The 20354-nt window shown below is 48.8% G+C and overlaps 4 protein-coding genes across 4 annotated transcripts; 2 read left to right on the top strand and 2 right to left on the bottom strand.

The window, feature by feature from the left end:
• Window positions 1-1849: 1849 nt before the first annotated feature.
• KD926_010058 (uncharacterized protein) lies at window positions 1850-3167 on the top strand (the record flags this gene model as incomplete). The annotated part of the gene is made up of 4 exons (XM_053102565.1): window positions 1850-2044; window positions 2108-2589; window positions 2650-2723; window positions 2776-3167. 4 exons carry the CDS (start codon window positions 1850-1852, stop codon window positions 3165-3167), a joined length of 1143 nt encoding a protein of 380 aa, XP_052953938.1.
• A 2902-nt stretch (window positions 3168-6069) lies between these two features.
• KD926_010057 (branched-chain-amino-acid aminotransferase 1) lies at window positions 6070-7418 on the bottom strand (the record flags this gene model as incomplete). The annotated part of the gene is made up of 6 exons (XM_053102564.1): window positions 6070-6312; window positions 6373-6968; window positions 7030-7056; window positions 7114-7227; window positions 7286-7318; window positions 7379-7418. The coding sequence occupies 6 exons, from the start codon at window positions 7416-7418 to the stop codon at window positions 6070-6072; spliced, it is 1053 nt and encodes a 350-aa protein (XP_052953937.1).
• Window positions 7419-14350: 6932 nt separating this feature from the next.
• On the top strand, window positions 14351-16348 carry KD926_010056 (uncharacterized protein; the record flags this gene model as incomplete). The annotated part of the gene is made up of 5 exons (XM_053102563.1): window positions 14351-14798; window positions 14858-15088; window positions 15153-15900; window positions 15954-16155; window positions 16205-16348. The coding sequence occupies 5 exons, from the start codon at window positions 14351-14353 to the stop codon at window positions 16346-16348; spliced, it is 1773 nt and encodes a 590-aa protein (XP_052953936.1).
• Window positions 16349-16463: 115 nt separating this feature from the next.
• KD926_010055 (glycosyltransferase) lies at window positions 16464-20354 on the bottom strand (the record flags this gene model as incomplete). Its single annotated transcript, XM_053102562.1, has 8 exons — window positions 16464-17290; window positions 17365-17503; window positions 17563-17868; window positions 17927-18332; window positions 18382-19389; window positions 19440-20046; window positions 20114-20217; window positions 20281-20354. The coding sequence occupies 8 exons, from the start codon at window positions 20352-20354 to the stop codon at window positions 16464-16466; spliced, it is 3471 nt and encodes a 1156-aa protein (XP_052953935.1).

The raw sequence follows: 20354 nt of genomic DNA, 5'->3' as shown, positions 1-20354 counted from the left end.
CCGTGCCGCGAATGATGATAGTCAACATAGAAGGTCAGAGCCCCACGACAGTCTATGCACAAAACCCGACCTCAAAATGGTGTAGATGGTAAGCAGAGGGATATTTGCCTCAATCGATCAATATTTACCATCTTTCTAATCTTCCCCTGATACTAACCAACGAAATGCCTGCCAAAATGGAGATCCGGGTGAAAGAAGGTTTGTATGTACATAATGTCTGCGTTATGGTTCAAGATCCTTGTGTTCAAGAAGCATGGTGAATAGCACCAAGAGTTTAATTCTATTTACGAGTTTCTTAATTGGCTATCTATCGGTCAACGAGGAGACGGTACTTTCTAATGAAGGTGGCATCATTTTTGTCTCTGCAAGTTCTACGAAAGAAACCTTCGTTCTACCGACAGATCGAAGCTGCTTACTGGCCGTGATGACTCGACGTAATCAATTCATTTCCAGCAGACCGGCTTCACCAGAGGGAATATACCTTTTCAGGATGGACTACGCGAGTCAGACCGGAAGGGACTCGAGAATGGTGGCATGAGCGCATACAGACTGTCAGAGAGATGCTATCTTCTTTCTGAAACAGAGACGAAATGTGGAGGATAAGCTTACTGTCAGGTATGGTTGACATGTTCCACTATGCGATTAAGGTCGTTCTGCTTGCAAGCTCTGCCACGTTTGAGCAGGCCTCCCACGTGTATTGCAGTGCTCACAGTCTAGAATCGTTCCACTCGAAACGGTGATCCTCGGACAGGTGTGTTCGTCCGATGCCCGGTTGGGGCCCTTTTCTTTTTGTTTTCTTTCCTACTTCTTACTCTTATTGTCACCTCATAATAATAACGTGCGCCTCTCACTCTTGGCGGTAAATATCCCGAGCAGGCCCAAGCGTTATGTTAAATCATTGCAAATATTGTTAAACATAGCCGAAGATCGACTTTTGATGCAGAAGCACTAGCTAAGGTGGTCTATTGCAGTTCTCAGGACAATAATGGAAAGGAAAACCTTCGGGGGTTTCTTCAGGCCGAGGGGTTTTGGATAAAGCGTGCAGAAATGGCGCAAGGGCAGCTAACTTGGCTCACGGACGATAGCTTAAACCCCGATTTGCTTAGGGCTTCTTGGACGGCCGCCAAATACGATCGTGAATGACCAAATGCGACCTTAATATCGGTCGCGATGCAGCGTTTTCGGTCCGACAGCGCGTGGAAGGACAAATGAGTAAAAAGGAAAAATGGTTATCTCCTTCTCCCATGTGTTCCGGGATCGACATCCATGTCAGTCCACCGCCCCCAGAAGACGCTGACACGCAGTGGGCTGAGGTAAGAACTGGGGCCGGGAAATGGACCTCCCTCAGCCTTTCGACCTGCCCGATGGGAAGCTAACCGGCACTAATCTCTGCATACCAAGAACGCTATCCAGAATGAGCCTGGCAGGTGAGAACAGGAAATGGTCTGCTCTCCCCCGAGAATGGCTATGCACACACACGACGCACCCACAACCCGGTTTGTAGCCTTTCCCTCTCTGTCATCAGGCCGTAATCCCAGTCCACATGAAATTAATTCCCCCAAATCCTATGGCTTGTTAATTGTTATACAATACGCACTACCCATTTTTTTCCATGGCTTAGCTTAGTCGGGCCCTCAATTCCTCATGGCCCCCTTGAACGATTCCCTGCACCTGCAGAATTCCCTGCAATAAACCCCAAATCTGACCCGCAGCGATGTTCCGCCGCATTCTTTAGATACCATGAGGACCAGCCCTCATCCACGAGCAGTCGCTTTTAGAATCTCTCGGCTTCCAATGGTTCTTCAACGTCCTCCTGTCCTCACGACTTCCCTCCATCCCTCACCACGCTATGTCCTCATCAACGCCTACGGGCGTCAATCTCAATGATGATCAGCGTCCAGCGCTCCGGGCATTGATGATAGTTATGCTGATCACGCCGATATTTGCTGTTATCCTACGATTTTGGTCCAGGGCGATGTTACCCGGGTTTTCGAGTACGCCCGTTCGATTTTGGTGGGATGATTGGACTGCTCTTCTGGCTGCGGTTTGTTAGCCCTATTCCACGCCTTGACTCTTGACCGAGAACATTCGATCTAAGTATATGCAGTTGCTCAACGTAGTGATGTGTGGGATCGGCCTAAAATTGGCCGACCTGGGAGTAGGACAGCATCTTCAGGCGGTCCCGGAGAATTTCCCGCTGATCATGAAGCTGCTTTGGGTGGAATACTTTATCTTCGACACAGGCACATCTGTCGCCAGAGCCTCCGCACTCCTATTTTACACTCGAGTCTTCGATCAGATTCAATCGCGATTCAAATATGCCCTGTGGTTGGTTCATGCTATGAATATCGCCTGGATGATCGGCATGCATGTCGTTGTCGCGCTACAGTGCACTCCCACGGAGAAAATCTGGAATCCGCTTCTTCCAGGGCGATGCATCGACGTTCGTACCCTCTTTCTAGGCAGTGGGATTCCCAGTCTCATCATCAATATCCTGATTTTGGTTCTCCCGCTGCCTTTACTCTGGCGACTACAGATGAAGATCATGAGGAAACTGCTGATTATGGGAGTCTTTCTCTGCGGATACTTGTAAGCCTGACTCCAACGCGCCTATAGTTATGACGAGAACCTCTAACCTGTGTCCGATAGGGTTGTCGTGGTATCAATCGGGCGATTAGTCTCAATTGTCGAGGTTGGGAGTAATCTTGAGAGTGACTTTACCTGTGAGCTCTCTGGACTGACAAAACTTACGAACATGCTTCTAACAATGCCCAGGGGAGTTCGTGAAACCTGTCTACTGGCTACTTTCAGAAATCGCAATCTCTGTCGTCAGCGTGTGCCTACCCAGCATCTTCGTCTTTAGTCGGCGCATAGCTCACGAAGGATTGCGGTCAGTAATGGGCCAAAGTTTCCCACCGCACCCGAAATCAAGGCTCGCCGACTCGGATATCGGACGATCATATTTTAGTCGGATGGGCCGAGATGAAGAAACGGAACTGGACACCAAATCTTTTGATCGGTCGCAAAAGTGCTCGTTTACTGCGACGGCCGCCGAAAGCACCGTCTCTGCTCACAGGGCGACACCGCTAGCCCCGTTGCCTGGGGAAAGCTTCCTTCTGCCGCCAAACATGGGAATTGTTGTGCGGAGTGATATTACGATTTCATAGGGTGAGCAAGAGACAAAAACTGTTTAGACGCCGCGAGCGGGCTCCTCTGCATTTCTTTGTACATAGAAACAATAATTCTGTAATTAGAGGCCCACATCTTACGAAATAATGACTGTATTTCTCAACCTATTTCGACCCCCCCCCCCCCCCCCCCGAATTGCAGCGCCATCCAACAATTGACTGGGTCCGGAGCTTCCACGCCGAGTAGAGGCACCACGGAACGCATCCTTCTCTGTTCTGGCCCCAATCGCAGGGCTTCCTGGACCCGCTTCGTTCCCTTTTGGCTGTTCATGTGTGTAAATCGAGAGTGTGAGTCCCTTGGAAGCCTAGAACTAATTAAGGCTTCCAACAATGTGGCATGACGGGATATCGTAAGAAAGAAATTAATTAACCTCTCTTCTTCGGTGAAGAATTGTCCTGAGGGCTCCATCAAACTAGGAAACTCCTTCTCATACGCAACAGGGGCCGACTCTTTTTTATTAAACAGGCTTCTGACGGCGTTCTCCGTCATGATTATACTCTGAGCTCGGTCGCACATCGGAGAGATGGGACGACCGACGTGTCTCCACTCGGGTGCAGTTTAAGTGAACTGAATTGGCTTATCCATTACTATCAGGTATCTTTTCTACTTCAAGGCGCTAGCAAGAAATGCATACCACGTGTCAAAGGAGTCTGATGTTTTCTCTGCATACGCATACATCGGGGTGTTAAACGTGGTACCAATGCGGTTCGACCCGCTCATACGACCTGAAACGACTCTGCTCAAAGGACAAGGCGTTGCCATTTGTTGCAGAGCAGTGTTTCCTCGAGCCGTGCTAGAGCAAGGTACGATAAAACGATAAGTATTCGTTGTCTCAGCCGGCAAGCCTTAGTCCCCGAAAATTCCGGTACAGGATTGATCAACCGCCGTGCGTCATGAGCATATACTCCGTAGAGCATAGTGTCATGGAGACAGGAGATCGGCATCCCAAATTATCTTTCTTGACTTTCGGACTCGCCATTGAAGCAAAGATCTCGCCTCGATTGGTGATTCTTCGGCATGATCGGAGTGCAATCAATATCCGGCTGCCGATTGCAACGTCCGAGGTCGATAACGCAGGAGAACTACGCAGTTCTGACACACGTAAGATATAACTCTTCAGAGGTGAGATCTGGGGGTCAATAATTACTATGAGTCGATCTACAAGGCGGAGTCTGAGGACATAAGACCGTGTAGTGTGCATCATTCGTCGATCGTGATCGCAGACTATACTTTAATATCGTTATCGATTCACTGAAACATATTTATTCCGTACTAGTCTCCATTCGCGGTCCCCCTAACTGCAGTTGGTCGAATAGTTATCATGGCAAAATGTACAGCATGGCTCAAGAGACAACATCCCCGGTCACTTTCTGCTTATAACAAACCCGTTTGTTACTATTGCCCCGAGTCCCGACTGCTAGCTGCATAAGGCCCAGCAAGCAGGGTTTATGGATGAATTATTTACACCGTACGCCGAACCCCGCGCCTTCGTACAATCTGACATGCATATTCCGTTCGCCGTTTTTCCATCCACATGATATCCCTCCACCACGCAAAATGAGTTGATGAATTTGCACCGTAGGAAACAGGAAAGCAAAGAATAAACGAAGAGTGGATCATACCACATAGCCCGGAAGCAAGTTCCTCGCAGTAACTCATTCCAACCAACAAGCGGCCTCTTGCCGTGAGGGATCGTCATCGCCGTGTGGGGGCTAAACTCTGGGTTTTCGGATTCTGTCTACGACTCCGCTAACCATCCAGTGCATTTTCTTGTTCGGTTGACATTCTCTTCTTGTGGTTAGGGACTATAGAAATTGTTCATCGTTGCTCCTTCAGGATAAGTAACATTCTAGTGCCTGTTCCAGAAGGATAGGGTTTGACCAACCACATGCTTCGGGTCCCTTAACTTTCACCGTTCGCTGCTAAACGACTCCTGAAACCACACTTGACGACGGCTAAGGAGAACGGAGTAAGTTGACTCCGTGACACTCCGTGGGAGTCCACCTAGTCGGGCCGTCTACAGAAACTAGAAAAACCGAAGGAAGCGGGGAATGGGCCGAATATCTGCGTGGTTTCCGACTGCTGAATGTAACAGCAGATCGGTGACCTGAACTACAACTTGTGCAAAGTAAGATACACGTTCTTGCGGTAGTTATCAATCTCAGCTGACTGTCTCTAATTACCCGGGCAAAGAACAGGACAGTCTGAAAATCTTTTGGGTGATTCCAAAACAAGAGTGCCAACAAGTCAATGGTAATCTTATATTTCAAGCGTAGACAGCGGATTATAAATTATAATTGTATCAATCTATGACCATGCTATGTTCCGAACTATGAGAAGGGTTACAACTCCTCCCCGCTTCATGACTTAATAAGAAACACTCAATTTTTTGAACGTTGCGTATCCGCAACGTGAGTTTAACGCCAGCGGGCTTCGGTATTCTATCAAATTGACCTTGTTTGGTTACTTCGGCTGTATGTAAATGGGCTGTTGAAGTGCTTGTAACAGAAGCTGTCAACTTGAGCCGAAATATATATTCTTCCATCAAACCCGCTATACACTACAAAACATATTTGACAGAACCCAATGTCCTCAACGAAGCTTGGCTGTGGTACAACATTCAGATATAGTTCGATCCGGTTTGATGAAGCTGGGCTGTAAGTCTTGAGCCAGCACATACCTGTACGCATGACGTCACCTGGTCTGTGGACGGCTGAGTCATCGAGTCACGGTGTTTGTTCTAAATATAGTAGAAAAAAAAAAAAAATTAAAAAAAAACAAAACAATAGAGGTTATACAGCGGATGCCAATCAGAAAACAAAAGCAAAAAGGAGGATCTATTAATACAACAGAAGAAATTCATCGCTCAGCCAGCGCGCTCTACAATAACTGCACCTTGTAACACCATCCAAAGTCATCGGGCGCTCTTCCTTTCTTTATGTCCTTCAGACGTTGACACAGCTCTGTCGCGACAGGCCCCGGCTTACCCTCAGCAGTCGCGTCATACGTGACCTGAACTCGACTGTTATCGTGAAGATGAGTGATTGACTTGACTGGGGTCAGGTCGGCGGTGTCTCCGACCGCAAGGACTTCGCTGAATTCCGATAACGACGCGACGTGGATCTATGTATGGCACCGTGTCAGCTCATGCGTCTCTATGTTCCGTCAGCAGAGACTTCATACTCCACGCTTCTCTACAACCCAACCAAGAGACCGTGCGATGGTAACACAGCTGTTGTTGGTAGCATTGTCCAGAATATTGCAGTGTTCCGGGAGAACGACACGAATGTTTCCATCCCCTTTCCCGCCCATGATGCCAATGAATGATGCGCGTGTGAATCCTATGATCTCTGTGTGCGTCCGACCATCTACATGCAGCGTGAGCCCATATTTCTTTGTTCGTATTTGCTCCTCACTATTGACCGGGCTGGCATTGTGAGGTGTGGCTCCGTTGAGCTCGTCCATGACCAAGGCATCTAATGGCCGAGTGAGATAACAATCTCTTCCGGCGCAAACCGCCACACTTAACAGGAAATCGGATGACCTGCTGCTGCTGCTATGACTGACAGGGCCGAAAACGGTGGGTCTGATATACAGCATCGCGTCGCTGTCGTGCGGGGGAACGTACTCGGCATTCCGAGAGACAGCCAGTTCGACGCAACGAGTGAAATGATCCTGCGACATGGATGGAACTGACATGATGCAACATGTATGCTGGAACCGATCGGCATGAAATTCCGGTCGAAATATTCGGATTGTTCCATGAGGGTCCCGACAAGCTGTCGATACAGTACTGATTAACGATGAACTTCATTCTATGAGCTGCCTCTATCTCTCTACCTTTGATGCCTTCATAAGCTTGCTGACCTGTTAGCAGTAAGGTTAGCAGAAAAGTCATTTGCTCATGATCCGCGTTTTACTGACCATAGCTCAACAACGGCTCGAGCTCATTACTCCGTAAATTGTGACCATGGACAAATCGTGGAATTGACCACTCATCGGTCTCAGCATTGTAGCGCGACTCGATATGACCATTGCCTTGTGACTGGTGTGAGATTGGGCTTGGCCTGTGGCAAGTGATGAGATATTCTCTTACCTTCCACCACAATTGACTCTAAATTGGTCCAATCTGTTCGGCCCCGTTAACTTATATTTAATAATGACAGGAGCCAAAAAGGGGCATGCACACCAACTGATGTTACCGGTGGCGGCGTAGTCAGGATAGCCATGTTGATGATGATTATGATAGTATCAGCTCGGACAGTTACTACAGGTGGGTGATACTTGCTCCAAACATCATAATCCTTTGGCTTTTAAAGACATTCGGCCTTCGTTTCATATAGCCGGCTCTGCCAGAGCACTCGCCTGTTACTTCAGGGGCACTTAGTGGTGCCCGGTGTGATGGCTGAGCTGGTCAGCCCTGTGTAGTCTGGGGGCTAACTGCCTTGGACTCGCCCTATTGGCCCCATTCTAAACAGTCGTGACAATCAGCGTCAGTGCGCCGAAAAGTATGTCGAATCTGCAATCTCATTGGGTAGTGTGAAGGATCTGATTATCTTATGCTGCCCTTTTGTGGCTGTGGTTGTCATGATATGCAACGTCTTATATTTTGAAACACCCCAATGCACGTGTGCTCCTGCTTCTGTTCTACACGTCACCATTCACCACCAATCCTGCTACTGGCCCCAACATGTTTCCATGATTCAAGTCTTCTTACTGATCCCAGCGTATGGCTGCTCAGTTTTGCCATGCAGCGCGCCACGAGATCCTATTCATGCCGTTATCAACAACCACGAAATAGCTAGCAAAACACAACGAAAAGAAGGTCGCAGTATGAAAGTTGAAGTATCTTTTACTGCAGCTCCTGTTGAAGCTCGGCAGCTTCGACCCTTGCGAGCTTCATTCTTCGGTCGAGATAAAAGTTGCTCTGAAGCTGTTTTCTGCATAGATCACACCTTCTCTTTCAACCAACACTATGTGAGATGATAACCACAGTGACCTTTTACTGGATAATGACCAAGCTTAGCTCGTCTGGGCGACTATGCAAGTCAGAAATAACCCAGAAAAAACTGTACAACTGTCCTGGAAGCCCGGATTTGACCGTCTGCATGGATTAGCAGATGAAACATACCGACGACCACTCACAGCTTTTCATTTGACATGAGTTTGATTCAGAATTCTTACCAAACATTTTCAATTGCTCGACCAGCCAATGATGGCTGGAAGGAGTAGTTCCCAGAACATTCAACCTTGGTGAAAGCGCCTCGCGCGGATCCTGCTTTCTTTGGAGACCCAAATGTATTTGAAATAATGGGCGATAATAACTGAAATGGGTCGTTACTGTTAGTGCACAGCCCCCACGAAGCCATAGATCCAGATAACATTGATATATCCCAGCCTTCGCTTTTCTCGGCAGTCAGAACCAGCATTGGCGTTTTGTCCAATATATCGCCCATAGTCCTTTGTCGAACTTTGAATCAAAACGAATACTTCGATAATTTGTTTACCTACCACAGAGATTACTTGAGCCTTTCGTAGGACGCATTGTGGGCAGCCTCTGGGAGCACCTGTGTTACATGTGGCCGGGAAAGAACTCCCAGCTCTTGCAATGGGGTTTTCGTCTAATCGCATCCCTTACCAAGGGGAGTCAGCTCCAGATATGCTCGAAACTCGTCTAGCACCAGGAGTGGGAGGGGGTTGGTGAGCGGGGGCTAGAAAACGAAACCTAACTTGTCATTCATGGATGGCACAGGTTGAAGAAGAAAGGTTACCTGAGGTAGAGGAGCATACAGGACAGTCTTTATGAATTCTCTCTGGGTCGGAGCACTGTTTCTGCTGCATACTGTTCTCTTATCCAACATAATAACCGGCCTTTGCTCTGATAGTCGGCAGCGCTCCTCGCTCCTGGTATCGCATCTCCATTATTATTCCGATAAGTACTGTTTTTCTGCACTGCGAAAGACTGTCGAGTATACATGGCTGACTTGAGTGAAGTAGATATAAAATCTCACGTTCCAAAATGTCGCCGGAGCCATTCAACAACACTCAGAGCAGAGATGCACGCTTCGAGAGATACGGCCTTTTTCCGTGTTGCTAGATCGCTTTGAGAAAGGGTCCGAATGTTAACCCTGGCTCATGGACCTGGAACCGTTTAATTAGGTGAATCTGAGATGATTCCAACATCATCACGTACTTCACCGTGACTGAGCGATATGCCTCTGTCGTGGTGACTGTAGTGCCTGTCTCAAATTTTGACTTCAAGATCACCTGGCTTTACTCAGTATTCTCAAGCCATGAGGGATATGAAGCAGACATTGAACCTATCATCTCGTGGACCCTAAGAAACATGATTATACCATAACAGATATCTTTGGCAGTTTTTAAGTTATTAGAACGCTTTTTGAGCCGAGAACTCTTCGAGTGATGTTGTTATAAGTCTTCAAAAGACTGTACGATTTTATAACAAACCTTGAGATCTCTGGCTTCAACTTGAACAATTGTCATATACAATTTGAAAAATATGACTTCTGCGACCGGCACAAAGGATTTGACAGTTCTTTTGAATTTTCTGGGCTATTAGAGAACCTAATACCACCATAAATGAATGAGTCTTCAGATTGCGTCAAATCAAAGTATCTTCCCCGATTCTAAAGAGGAAGATATGAAAGTTCACCAAATAGCTTTTGAGCCTCGTGACCCTCCAAACGGATGATAAACAGACCAACACAGGGGTGCCTTCATTTGTGAATTGGTTGGATGAACCATGAATGAGATGCCGAGTCTAGAATGATGCCTCTCTTTACAGTTCATGTCCAACCTCATCCTGATGTGTAGGGGACTATATTCCGAGTTGTGACTGCATTCCTGAAACTACAAGCTAGTTCCTTGATTCAAACTAACCATGTTGGATTCTCTTCAACAAGGCAGAGTAGGCGCCCAAGGCATTTCGCCCCTCCATTGTTTCTTTTGCAACAGCACAGCCATGTGCGGTGTTCCAAAACCCTGGTGGAATGTTCACAACATAGATACGAAAGAGGTGATCTGAGAGTCAAAGACACACCCAGAACGGCCCAAATCGCCTGATGCATATTTGGCCACTGTACTGAAAACTGTCAATATCTATTACTCAAGGGCAATTCTACAGTTGATGCGCCGTGACAACTGATTTCTCACGATTTCGTTGATCCCTTCCCATTCCTGGCAACACCCTCTCCTTTCTTTCATCCCTCCTCTATCGGCTCGTCTGTTCTTCATATGTACTTCCCTCTAGAAAAGGAAATCTCACCCTAATTACTAGTAAATACGCCATCTAGAAGATTTTTTACCGAGAGGCTAAGTCCCTCAACTGGAACAGCCATTTTTCATATGATCCGGTAGGTGGAGTCTGCGAGATACTTTATATTGGTAGACTGACCTTTGTGGGGACGTCCCCGATAGGTCAAATAGGCTGTTGAATGATGAATTGGCGCGCTTCGTTTCATCTGGCACATACACCATACTCAAGGTACTGCGAAGGACTGGGGAGGCGGAGCGAGGCATCTGTTCTCGCAGGTCAGAACCCTTATCGAGGGTTCCCGGCAACGACAACACGGCCGTCGAATGCCTGATGATGTATTCATGGCGCTTCAATGAGAATGATGCTCTGGATTACTTTTTCATAGTGATCATATCTTCCACTTGTTGGCGAGGGAGAAAGTTGAGATGCTCTCCTTGCGCCTGGGTTGAAGTCGGGCGTGTATGAGGCACGATTCAAGAAGTCACAGAATTTCCCGCACGGCTTTGATAATAGCTATCAGCTCATATATGCTATCCCCTCATGATTCTTTCTACTTGTTCCTTTGAAGCTATTGACACCTGGGGCTAAATTGGAATAGGTATCCTTTCCCACATTTTTCTGCACGGGTCTCCGGGCGCTTTGGTGGCATGGCATTGGCTAAGTAGTTGCTAATTAATTATAGTGAATCACACCGTCCTCGTATGTCTCAGGGATATTGGCTTGTTTCCGGCGTTAACTCGGACAGTGCTCTCGAAACCTAATTTTGCTTTATCCAGAGCCGCTCCAGAACGACATGACAGTTAACGGGTCAAGCACGGATAATTCTAAGCCTCACTAATCATGCGATTGCAATATAATTGCAATATATATTGCCACATGTGATTTAAAACATGACTCAGGCCCACCGGCTGGCGCTAGCCACAGTTGTCAAATTGCGCAGTGGCTCTTAGTTTTCAGTTTCCACCCCAAAGCGCTTCCAACAGCATCCGGCTCCCTTAGATGCGCATTATTTGATCTTGTATCCCTTTCTACCAAGAAAGTCATCATATTCAATTGATTCTCTCATTACTGCGGGTAGCGCCAGTTGAAAGGTAGATTGTTCTGCTTCGGGATTCATTCCAACCCTTCCAGAACCGAAGATCAACGCCCTTGAACCCAGCTGAAGACTTGTAAATCAAAAGGACTTGGAAATGGAGGATTATAACATGTCACCACTGCGTCTTTGGTCTAGTCTCGTGAAACTCCACCAATTAGATACATCTCCTTTGACAATCTCGGCAACAATAATTGGCATGGCCGGCCTTTCCAAGAACACCGAAGAAGGAAACATGGAGCGCCCGATAAATTTGGCAGCCGGAAAAACCAAGCACACTGGGGTCTTCCCCAAGGAAATGGACAGGTCGATCTGCTCGGAAAATGACCGTTTCTTGGCCTTCAGCTGGGTGGGACTGGGAATAGCGTCCTGCTAGCGGCAGACACCAAGTGCAATGCCGCAATCACGTCAGGACGGACTCCGCTTCGTCCGGTGAAGTCGGAGAATAGCTGATCTCCAGATGAATAGCATGCGCCAGTCAATGCGTGGAACGCACTAGAACATCATGAAACAGGAAGGATTGTTCGACAGGCGATCGATCCATCAGTTGATATTCTCTTTGGCTCACGCAGGATGTCGGTCAAGACAGAACCCAGTCAGCAAGCGACGCCCACTTTTTGTCCCCCACCGGATTTTCTTCATGGATTGGCGTAGCGACACTGAGGAACGAGTCAGCCTGATGGCCAGATAGCCACGCTCGTATATTTGCTAGCTGTAACAGGCTTTGCGCTCCAGCTCCTGCCAGCTACATGCTTCTCCCCTTGCAGCATACCCCCTAGCACAAGCCCGAGCGATCAGAGCCACACACAGCCCCAGAAGAATATTAAGGTACAGCACAGCATGATCCGAGGGAGCTTTTCCCGGAACACGATCGCTGTCGTGACCCCCATCGGTCTCCAAATTCTTGTCACCCACACCCACCTATGTACATGTTAAACCGCACCAAGGAAATAGAATCGATCCACCATTCGACGATCTGGGATTCTCGTTTCATGTCTCATTGAAACTACGTTACAACGCATTGAAGATTGACAGAAAGGATTTGGGAGAAGGAATGCGTTGACGCGATAATGTTTCACCTAGCGAGTGTGATCGGAGACGCCGCAATCTCGAACCTAAGAGAATTGACACCAATAACTTCTCTACAATGAAGCGTAGAAGTGATCTAGAGGCCTAAATGTCTTGGATAGCAACATTAGGATATTGAAATCCAGGTGTCGTCTATCGGTGTTTGCCTTGGGATTGTGGCAAAATGCGGCTGATATCAGATGGACGTGCGAGCGCAACGTTCATTTCTTGATTTCCTTTTCAAGAAACTCCTCTGGTTCGTTTCTGAAAATAACGGGCAATGCAAGCTAAGCTGATGGCACTTTATTAATTGTGTGGCTGATTCGAGTTTTTCGTCTAGGCCGTACGGCTGAACGGGACAACGCCTATGACATTATCGCGTGAACCCTCGAAACGTGGATTAGTGAACAGGTTGACAGGAACTAGGAACAGTAACTAAGACTAAGAACTATTAATCATTATTCCACATCACATCAGCACTATCTATCAATCCGGGACGAGCGCAGACCATGAGCAGACTAATACATGACGGTCCCATCTCCAATAGGAAACTGAGGTTCGGCCCCCAGAAAAAAAGTGGCATGGTCATCTGCTTCTGCAGGTTCCATACGCGCAATATAGAGCTGTCAAATGAGATGCGCTCCATAGCGCCAATATGGAGTCGGTGGGACCAGCTCAGTACGACGAGTGGTTGGGGGCGATAGGGCTAGCGAGGCTAAAGACGCTAAATTCTCCCCCCTTGACAGCGCCGTCTGCCCACCTCCCTATTTTCGGCAAGATGCGCATTGCTGCTGCGTTTCAGGTCTGACGCAGGGAAAGGAAAGAGAGGGCTTGAGACGAAGAACAAAGAACAGTTCAGCAAGGGAGGGGCCAAAAACCAGATCCGATTGCCAACCTGTCCGTCCTGAATCATGAACGACGTGGGTAGTAGGGACTTCAAACAGAATTCCTGGGTCATGACTGCAGCCAGCAGCGTCTCGTGCCCCAGAAAGAAAGTTGTCTCTGTAGATTCATCGTACAGAGTATGCAGTAAGCGACCTCCTGCCAGATGCCAGACGAGGGGGTTGGTTTCATGTCTGCTTCGAAATCTCGATGGCAGGAGGGGGCCAAGCTATGTTTCAGGACCTTCCAACTGCCCGTTTGCTTCGCCTATTCAGTCTGTTCCCTGCTTAGCTCGAGGAGCATGCATAGAAGCGAATCCCTCGTGGCAGCGGGCCTGATTCTAGGGTCTATTTCACCACTGAGGTTTCGTGATCGACTCGGATTGATTGACAAATCCTTGAATAGTAACTGCAGCTATGATGGAAAGGTGCATAGGATGACGCTTTAGCCCATGTCCTCCCCGATCGCTCAGAAACTCACCTTCCCCTAGTGGCATCGGGCGTGCATCTCACACGTGGATTTGCCAATCCGTCATACAGTCGGCGTGCTCACTGACCCCTCGATAGGATGCTATTTCCTTCTTTCTGGCTTCTAGCGTCCTAAGCCATCTAGTTCCTGCATGGTCATACTAGGGTCCCCTGATGTAGCCTCGCAAACGTTCTTCTATTTTTTGATTATTTCTTTTTTTACCCACCAGCCTCTACCCCGGCAGGGGGGGTGATCAAGCCCCGTCATCATATTTAAACAAAGGTCGATCGCACGTTAGATTCTCGACCATTTTGTCTTTTTTCTCTTACCCCATATCAGTCCTCGGCAGTGACACACAAGGACACCTTCACAGCATGAGTCGAAAAACAGATGCGGCCCGCCCAGACAAGGCTCAACGGGCTCTCGGTGCCGCCATCGACGCCCTAGGATATCTTGCCAGACCCGCATCTGGGTCGCAAACATTAGACTTCACATACGTCGACCGGCTACTGTCCGCGGTGGTCGAGCCACCGTCTCAGGGCAAGCAGAAGAATGGACGCCGGGGCATTGCGGTGATTCGACACTGGATGGTGGAAGATGGGCCCGGGGTTGCACTACTGGAAATCCTGGGCCAACTGCTCTGGCGGGTGGTGGATATGAACAGTGAACAGTTGGAGTGTTTGCGGGCCGAGCTCCACAACCAGCCTCGGTACCACGCTCTTATCTACGACCCTTCCTCGACTCAATTGGTGCTGCAGCGCCTGGAGCGGGTCCGTCTACACAAGGAGAAGGCCTGCATGGACCTGCGCGCCAGTCTCGTTGGTAGGTTTCCTGGTCAAACTGACTGGCGGAGTACATGGCTAACACGATTTCGTACATAGGGTTTTCACTCGAAACTCCTCAATCTGATGCTTCATCCGCTGCATCCGAAATCGAACGTCCATACTCTGCGGGTTGTGGTTCGGTGATCTCCGACACGGCGAGCACTTCATCAGAACCGCTGTCGTGGGATCCTCTGCTCTCGTACAATGGGTTGATTAAACTGAGACCAGCAACAATAAACTACCGCGGATTATGGAGCAACGAAATGGAACGAGATCTATTAGACTTTTGTGAGTAGCCAACATACGCGACGCAGGCGCCAGAGGACCGAGGGCTAACATTCATCGGCATCAGATATTAATATGTTTGCGCCGGGTCAAACGTTATTCGCCGAAGAGAACGCGTACCTGGCCATTCTTCCTATCGCACTGCACTCCGAAAGTACACGAAATGCGCTTTTCAGTGTCAGTGCTTCCTACATGCGAGACTACGCACTATCGGACGCAATGAAATACGGATACATGAACCACAACTACATGGTGCTAGCGGCGCAGGCGCTGCAACGCGACCTGAGCGAGGGAAATGCAACCATCGAAAGCTGTTTGGCAGCGGGGATGTTGTTGGTTCACCACGGAGTGATCAACGAGAGTGAGACCGATATGTGCTGGTCATGGCACGTGCAGATGCTCGGGGGTTTTCAAGGAGCTGGAAGCGGATTCGATCCAACGTCAGAGACAGCTCTGTTCATGACATACCAGTTAACGCTGGCGTTGACTGCGCAAACAACCACCCAGATTCAAAGCCGCCATTTCAGCTCCTCGGACTGGTTGTTGCAGTGTTCACCGCGCGAGTCGCAGCGAGTCTGCGGTCTTCTGGGAATGTCGCGCCGGATGCTCAGCATGATCTCTCGGATCACAACGCTCGCCACTCTACCGATGCCGGAGGAGGAGCGAATCACAGCGGCAGAGGCTCTCGATGATGAGATTGTCATGATGAACCAGTGGTGTTACCAGACGCCAGGGGAGTCACTCGAAGTGGCTCTGCAAACAGCACAGGCGTATCAGTTAGCTGCACGCCTATACCTTCTATGTCGTGTTCTTGGGTATGTTATCTTCCCATTCCAAGCTTCCCAGCTTTAAACTAACCCTAGATTAGTGCGACGCCATTGCACTCTCAAGTCATTAGTATCCAAGCCAAACTTTTCGATATAATTATGCGCCTTCCAATCGAAGGGCCGTTATACACAGCAGCATATCCCCTCTGGTGTTGTTTCGTCGCTGCGTTGACGTCTGGATATCGGGATAAGACGGAAAAGCTATACGAAAGGTTGAATAACATTCGAAAACGTAATAAAGGGGTATGTTTATCTATCAGTATCATTTTGCTTCAATACTGACGGTTTCTAGAATATTTGCCCCGTTTTGTCATGCCTTTCCACTCTGTTCGGGTGGATTAACAACCACCCTTTTGACGGTGTAATACAACAAGGATGGTGGGATGCCATGCTCGAGGCTCAACCACCACGAATGCGATTATTGAGTTTGGGATAGACGGATTTATAGACCATGTATAATTGACCCTGTATGATAATGTTTGGTGATACGCATCTAGACTACTGTGAATATTACATTAATGATCTCTCATATTCTGCCGGAACATAGCTAGCTAACTATCAGAGTTCATTCTCTGCTTCATCTTAGCCTCTGCCAGACTGGTCTTTTTAATGTACTCCATCACAATATCCTCTTCTCTCTGGCTTTGCTCTAGCTGCGTTTGACGCTCGGTTTCCGATTCCAGAGAAAGCGCCAGAGCCTTTCTAATCTGCTCGTCCTCCGAAGTGAGATCGGGCTCTCCATCTTGGCTTGGAACGTTTTGTTCATATGCTCGATGATCGAACTCATGGTAAGTTGGAGCTGGTGATTTCAGTTCCTCCAAATCATAGTTCCGTAGAGCCTCCTGTGGTCTTGAGGATAGTCCGGCATGTTCGACGGGATACTCCACAGACGAAACATTCTGAGTGCTCAAGTCATTTGTGTCTACACGCCCATCGTGAATCGATGGCCCCGACAAAACAGGCGTGCTATCCAACTCCGGCGTGAGGATTCGGTCCCTTTCCGTTCCAACAGGTCGGCCCATTATCTCAACAGGACCGTTATCTTCACTTTTCCCGCGTGGCTCTGAATATGTCCGTGCAGGAATGCCTGGGTTCAGATCAGTCGAGGACGACGTTGAGACAGAATGCCCTCGAGACATTCTTTCCCGGCGCCGCCTTTGTGAAGCCCGCCACCACTCAATAAGATCATGTTCTCTTTGCTCGCGACCCAGCCATCGGTCGACTATCTCGTTGCGCTGATCTTCGGTAAGCTTGTCTGCCCCTAGCTTACCCTCCATATACCGTGTAGTGGCTATGTAGCTCGATAGTCCACTGCCGAAGTATTTCTGCACTTCCTCATAGACACCCTGGAAGGTGTATGCTGGGATGGCCCATATTGCTGATTGGGTATATTAGCAAACTGCAATGGAAACTAATGCATAGCACAGGGGCAAATCTCAGTGGGCTAATTACCGGCGCCTGGCTTGAACACAACACCACCAATTCCCCTGCCTACCCCTTTCACAAAGCCGCTAACTCCCTCCTGTTTCAGGCCCCGAATCGGCTGTGTGATGATCCCGGTAATACCATCGTAGAAACCCAGACCGAGTTCCTAAGAATATGGGCCGTTAGTCTGGCAAGGGTCCACGGGACAAAGCTGAGATTACAAACCTTGCTGGCAGTTCTTATTCCACTATGGAACCCAGTTATTCGGTCCACCTCGCGCGTAGTGGTATCTCCATATGCCTTGGGAATATTCCGAAATCCCTTAGATATACCCATGGTGAAGTCCAAAGGGCTACGAAATCCTCTCCCGAGAATGCGACCCATACCTTTTCCTGCGCCCCTGGCAGCATCAGAGAAGACTGAGTCCCGGGGTTCTGGGGCTTGTCTATAAATTGCCTCCGAGGCTTTGGAATGGTGCGCTGCGATGTCGTCATTCCCCGACATCTCTTTGAACAGCCCATACTTGAATGTCTTATTATTTCGAGTGGTTAGAGGCTTGGAATGCAATTTATTGAGAAAGAAGAAATACCTTGCTTGAGGATTTCCTGCCGCCACGCAGTCTTTCGACCCCTTCTTGTCGTGGGTCGTCGACTACAAGATCTGCTGGATCACGGATGTTCGTGAAACTTGCTTGAGATCCCTGTCCTTGGTAATCGGCACCTCTATCCACAGACTCTGTATTTCCCTCTCCGGGATCGTTGGTGAAGCTCGCCCTGTCGGAGCTGGAGGACGATAAAGAGAGTGTCGCATTTCGCCTCGGTGCCATTTTGGAGCTTTTACTCGACCTGTCTGGTTCGACGATTGACTTGACCACCTGCCGCGGCATGTCGACAATAGCGACTCCAATACTCCCTATTGAACCTATCAACGCAGTTGCTCCTCCTGTCAATGGATCGATCGGATCACCCGTAGTCTGGTACTCTTGTGTCCGAACTCTATATTGGTTAGCATGGTAGTTGACCAGTCAGTAAACATAAAACTCACGGTCGCAGATGGCCCAGGTCAATTAATCCCTGGTGCGCGAGGACCATAGCAGCCGTCGCGCTCAATTGGAACGGACTCTTCTTGACCTTCCACACGGCTTTCTCTGATGGAAACATACTGCACCGTAAGTTTTTCATATCAAGACGGCCCTGGAATGACTCCGCCGTTGCTTGGTCTCCATTCTCCTCGTTGACCAAGCGCCCGAGCTCCTGAGCACGTTGTCGGACATCCGGGCGAAGAGCTGTAGATATGGCATTGGCGAGGTTTTCTGCTGTTAGTGTTTTATGATTAATAGGACTGGGACCAGCCCCAGCTTTGGCAACCATCTCTCCCCAGAATTGCTGATCTCCAAAGAACGGTATGATTACCGTCGGCTTCCCTAAAGCAATCCCCGCCGCAGTTGTACCAGCACCGCCATGGTGAACGACACATGAGACTCTTTGGAAAAGCCAGTCATGCGGACAATTTCCCAGTAAGTAAATGCCATGAGGTACATCGACAATACTGTCATCGCCTAGACCACCCCATCCTTTTGAAATGATAGCTCGTTGACCAGTCCATGCTACAGCCTCAAATAGCAACCTGGTCATACCTACCGGGTCGTCAACCACAATACTTCCAAATCCAATGTATATGGGCATGGGTCCAGCTTCGAGGAAAGCCTTCAATCCGGGCTCAGGCTCATACGAGTCTCCCGCTGCTAGAAAGCAGAACCCGGTTATGGATATGTGATCGGCCCAATCTGTAGGTTTGGGGATAAGTGCCGGAGACCAACAATACGTCTGGGGAACTTTTAGCCGAGATAGTAACCCAGTAGCGCTCAGTGTAGACAGCGGTCCTAGACCCAAGGTGTACTCGCGGAAGTTGTTGACCACGTCGCCAAGCCCTTGCCAAGTGATCATTTCCACTAGAGAGTAACTGACGAAGTTGGAGGTTGAGGAACTGATGTCGGAGGAACGGATGTTGGCCAGTGGATGCGCGAAAGACGAAGTTGGAGACCATGGCATTCTGCATATGTCAGAGGTATCACAGAAACGGGACAACACGGGTAAACGAACGTGAACATGATATGGAGAGGGACACCCAGCTTCTCGGCACAATGAATATGTGCAAAGCTCGGTGGATTGGCGATGATGGCGTCGGCTATGAATGGACGTATGCTTGCTTCACCTGAGGTGTCGCTGTCACTTTCCATGGCTTCTAGACCATCTCCCGGCTCAAAGCAGGACCTCCAACACCCATCTAAGATAAGTCCCATCTCCCTTCTCCTCCGCCGGATGTCGGTCACATTGGCGACGCTCAGGTCCGGCACCAGACTTGGGTTCTTCACCATGAATGCCATTAATTGCTCTGGATCCCCACCAATACTGAAGAATCCCAGTCCGTTGGACTCAACTAACGCTTGAAACTTGGCATGCGTCGCAACCCGAACGCGATGCCCATGCCGATCGCGGAGTACTTTGCCCAGCGCGACGAAGGGCTGCACATCTCCCCTCGATCCGACAACTTGAATCACAACGTTTAATGAGATGGCGGTCACCTCGTCTTGCTGGGATTGCGAGGCCGGTGGTCTCTCTACAAGCTGTTGGGGCTGGGCAGCCGGAACCAAGAGTTTTGCCAATCGATTTGCCTTTTCGTCGAGAAAAATATCGACTCGCCCATCATCTATGGATAGTGTCAGTGAAGTATTCGCTGCGATACACTGACTGCAGGGATGTTCGAAGAGGGTTACCTGTCACACCAGCCTGAGTCTGGCTTTCATCTGAAAGGTCAACTTGACCTGAGTCGGGAGATCGCACTCGATCACCATGGTGGCTATCAGGTGATAAGTATTGTCTAGGTAATCGAATTAACGTTTAGATATTTTCTCAATCGAACAGGGCGAGTACAAGAACATACGTATGTGTCGCTCTGCTTGGGGAGCCGGACCCAGCATCTCCATCCGAACTATCCCAAGACCCGGGAATATTCAT

The sequence above is a fragment of the Aspergillus affinis genome (assembly GCF_023601865.1).
Source record: "Aspergillus affinis strain CMG 70 chromosome Unknown NODE_76_length_176809_cov_89_000192, whole genome shotgun sequence".
NCBI lineage: Eukaryota > Fungi > Ascomycota > Eurotiomycetes > Eurotiales > Aspergillaceae > Aspergillus > Aspergillus affinis.
The sequence above is the reverse complement of the archived record's forward strand: the minus strand, read 5'-3'. Positions and strand labels throughout refer to the sequence as shown.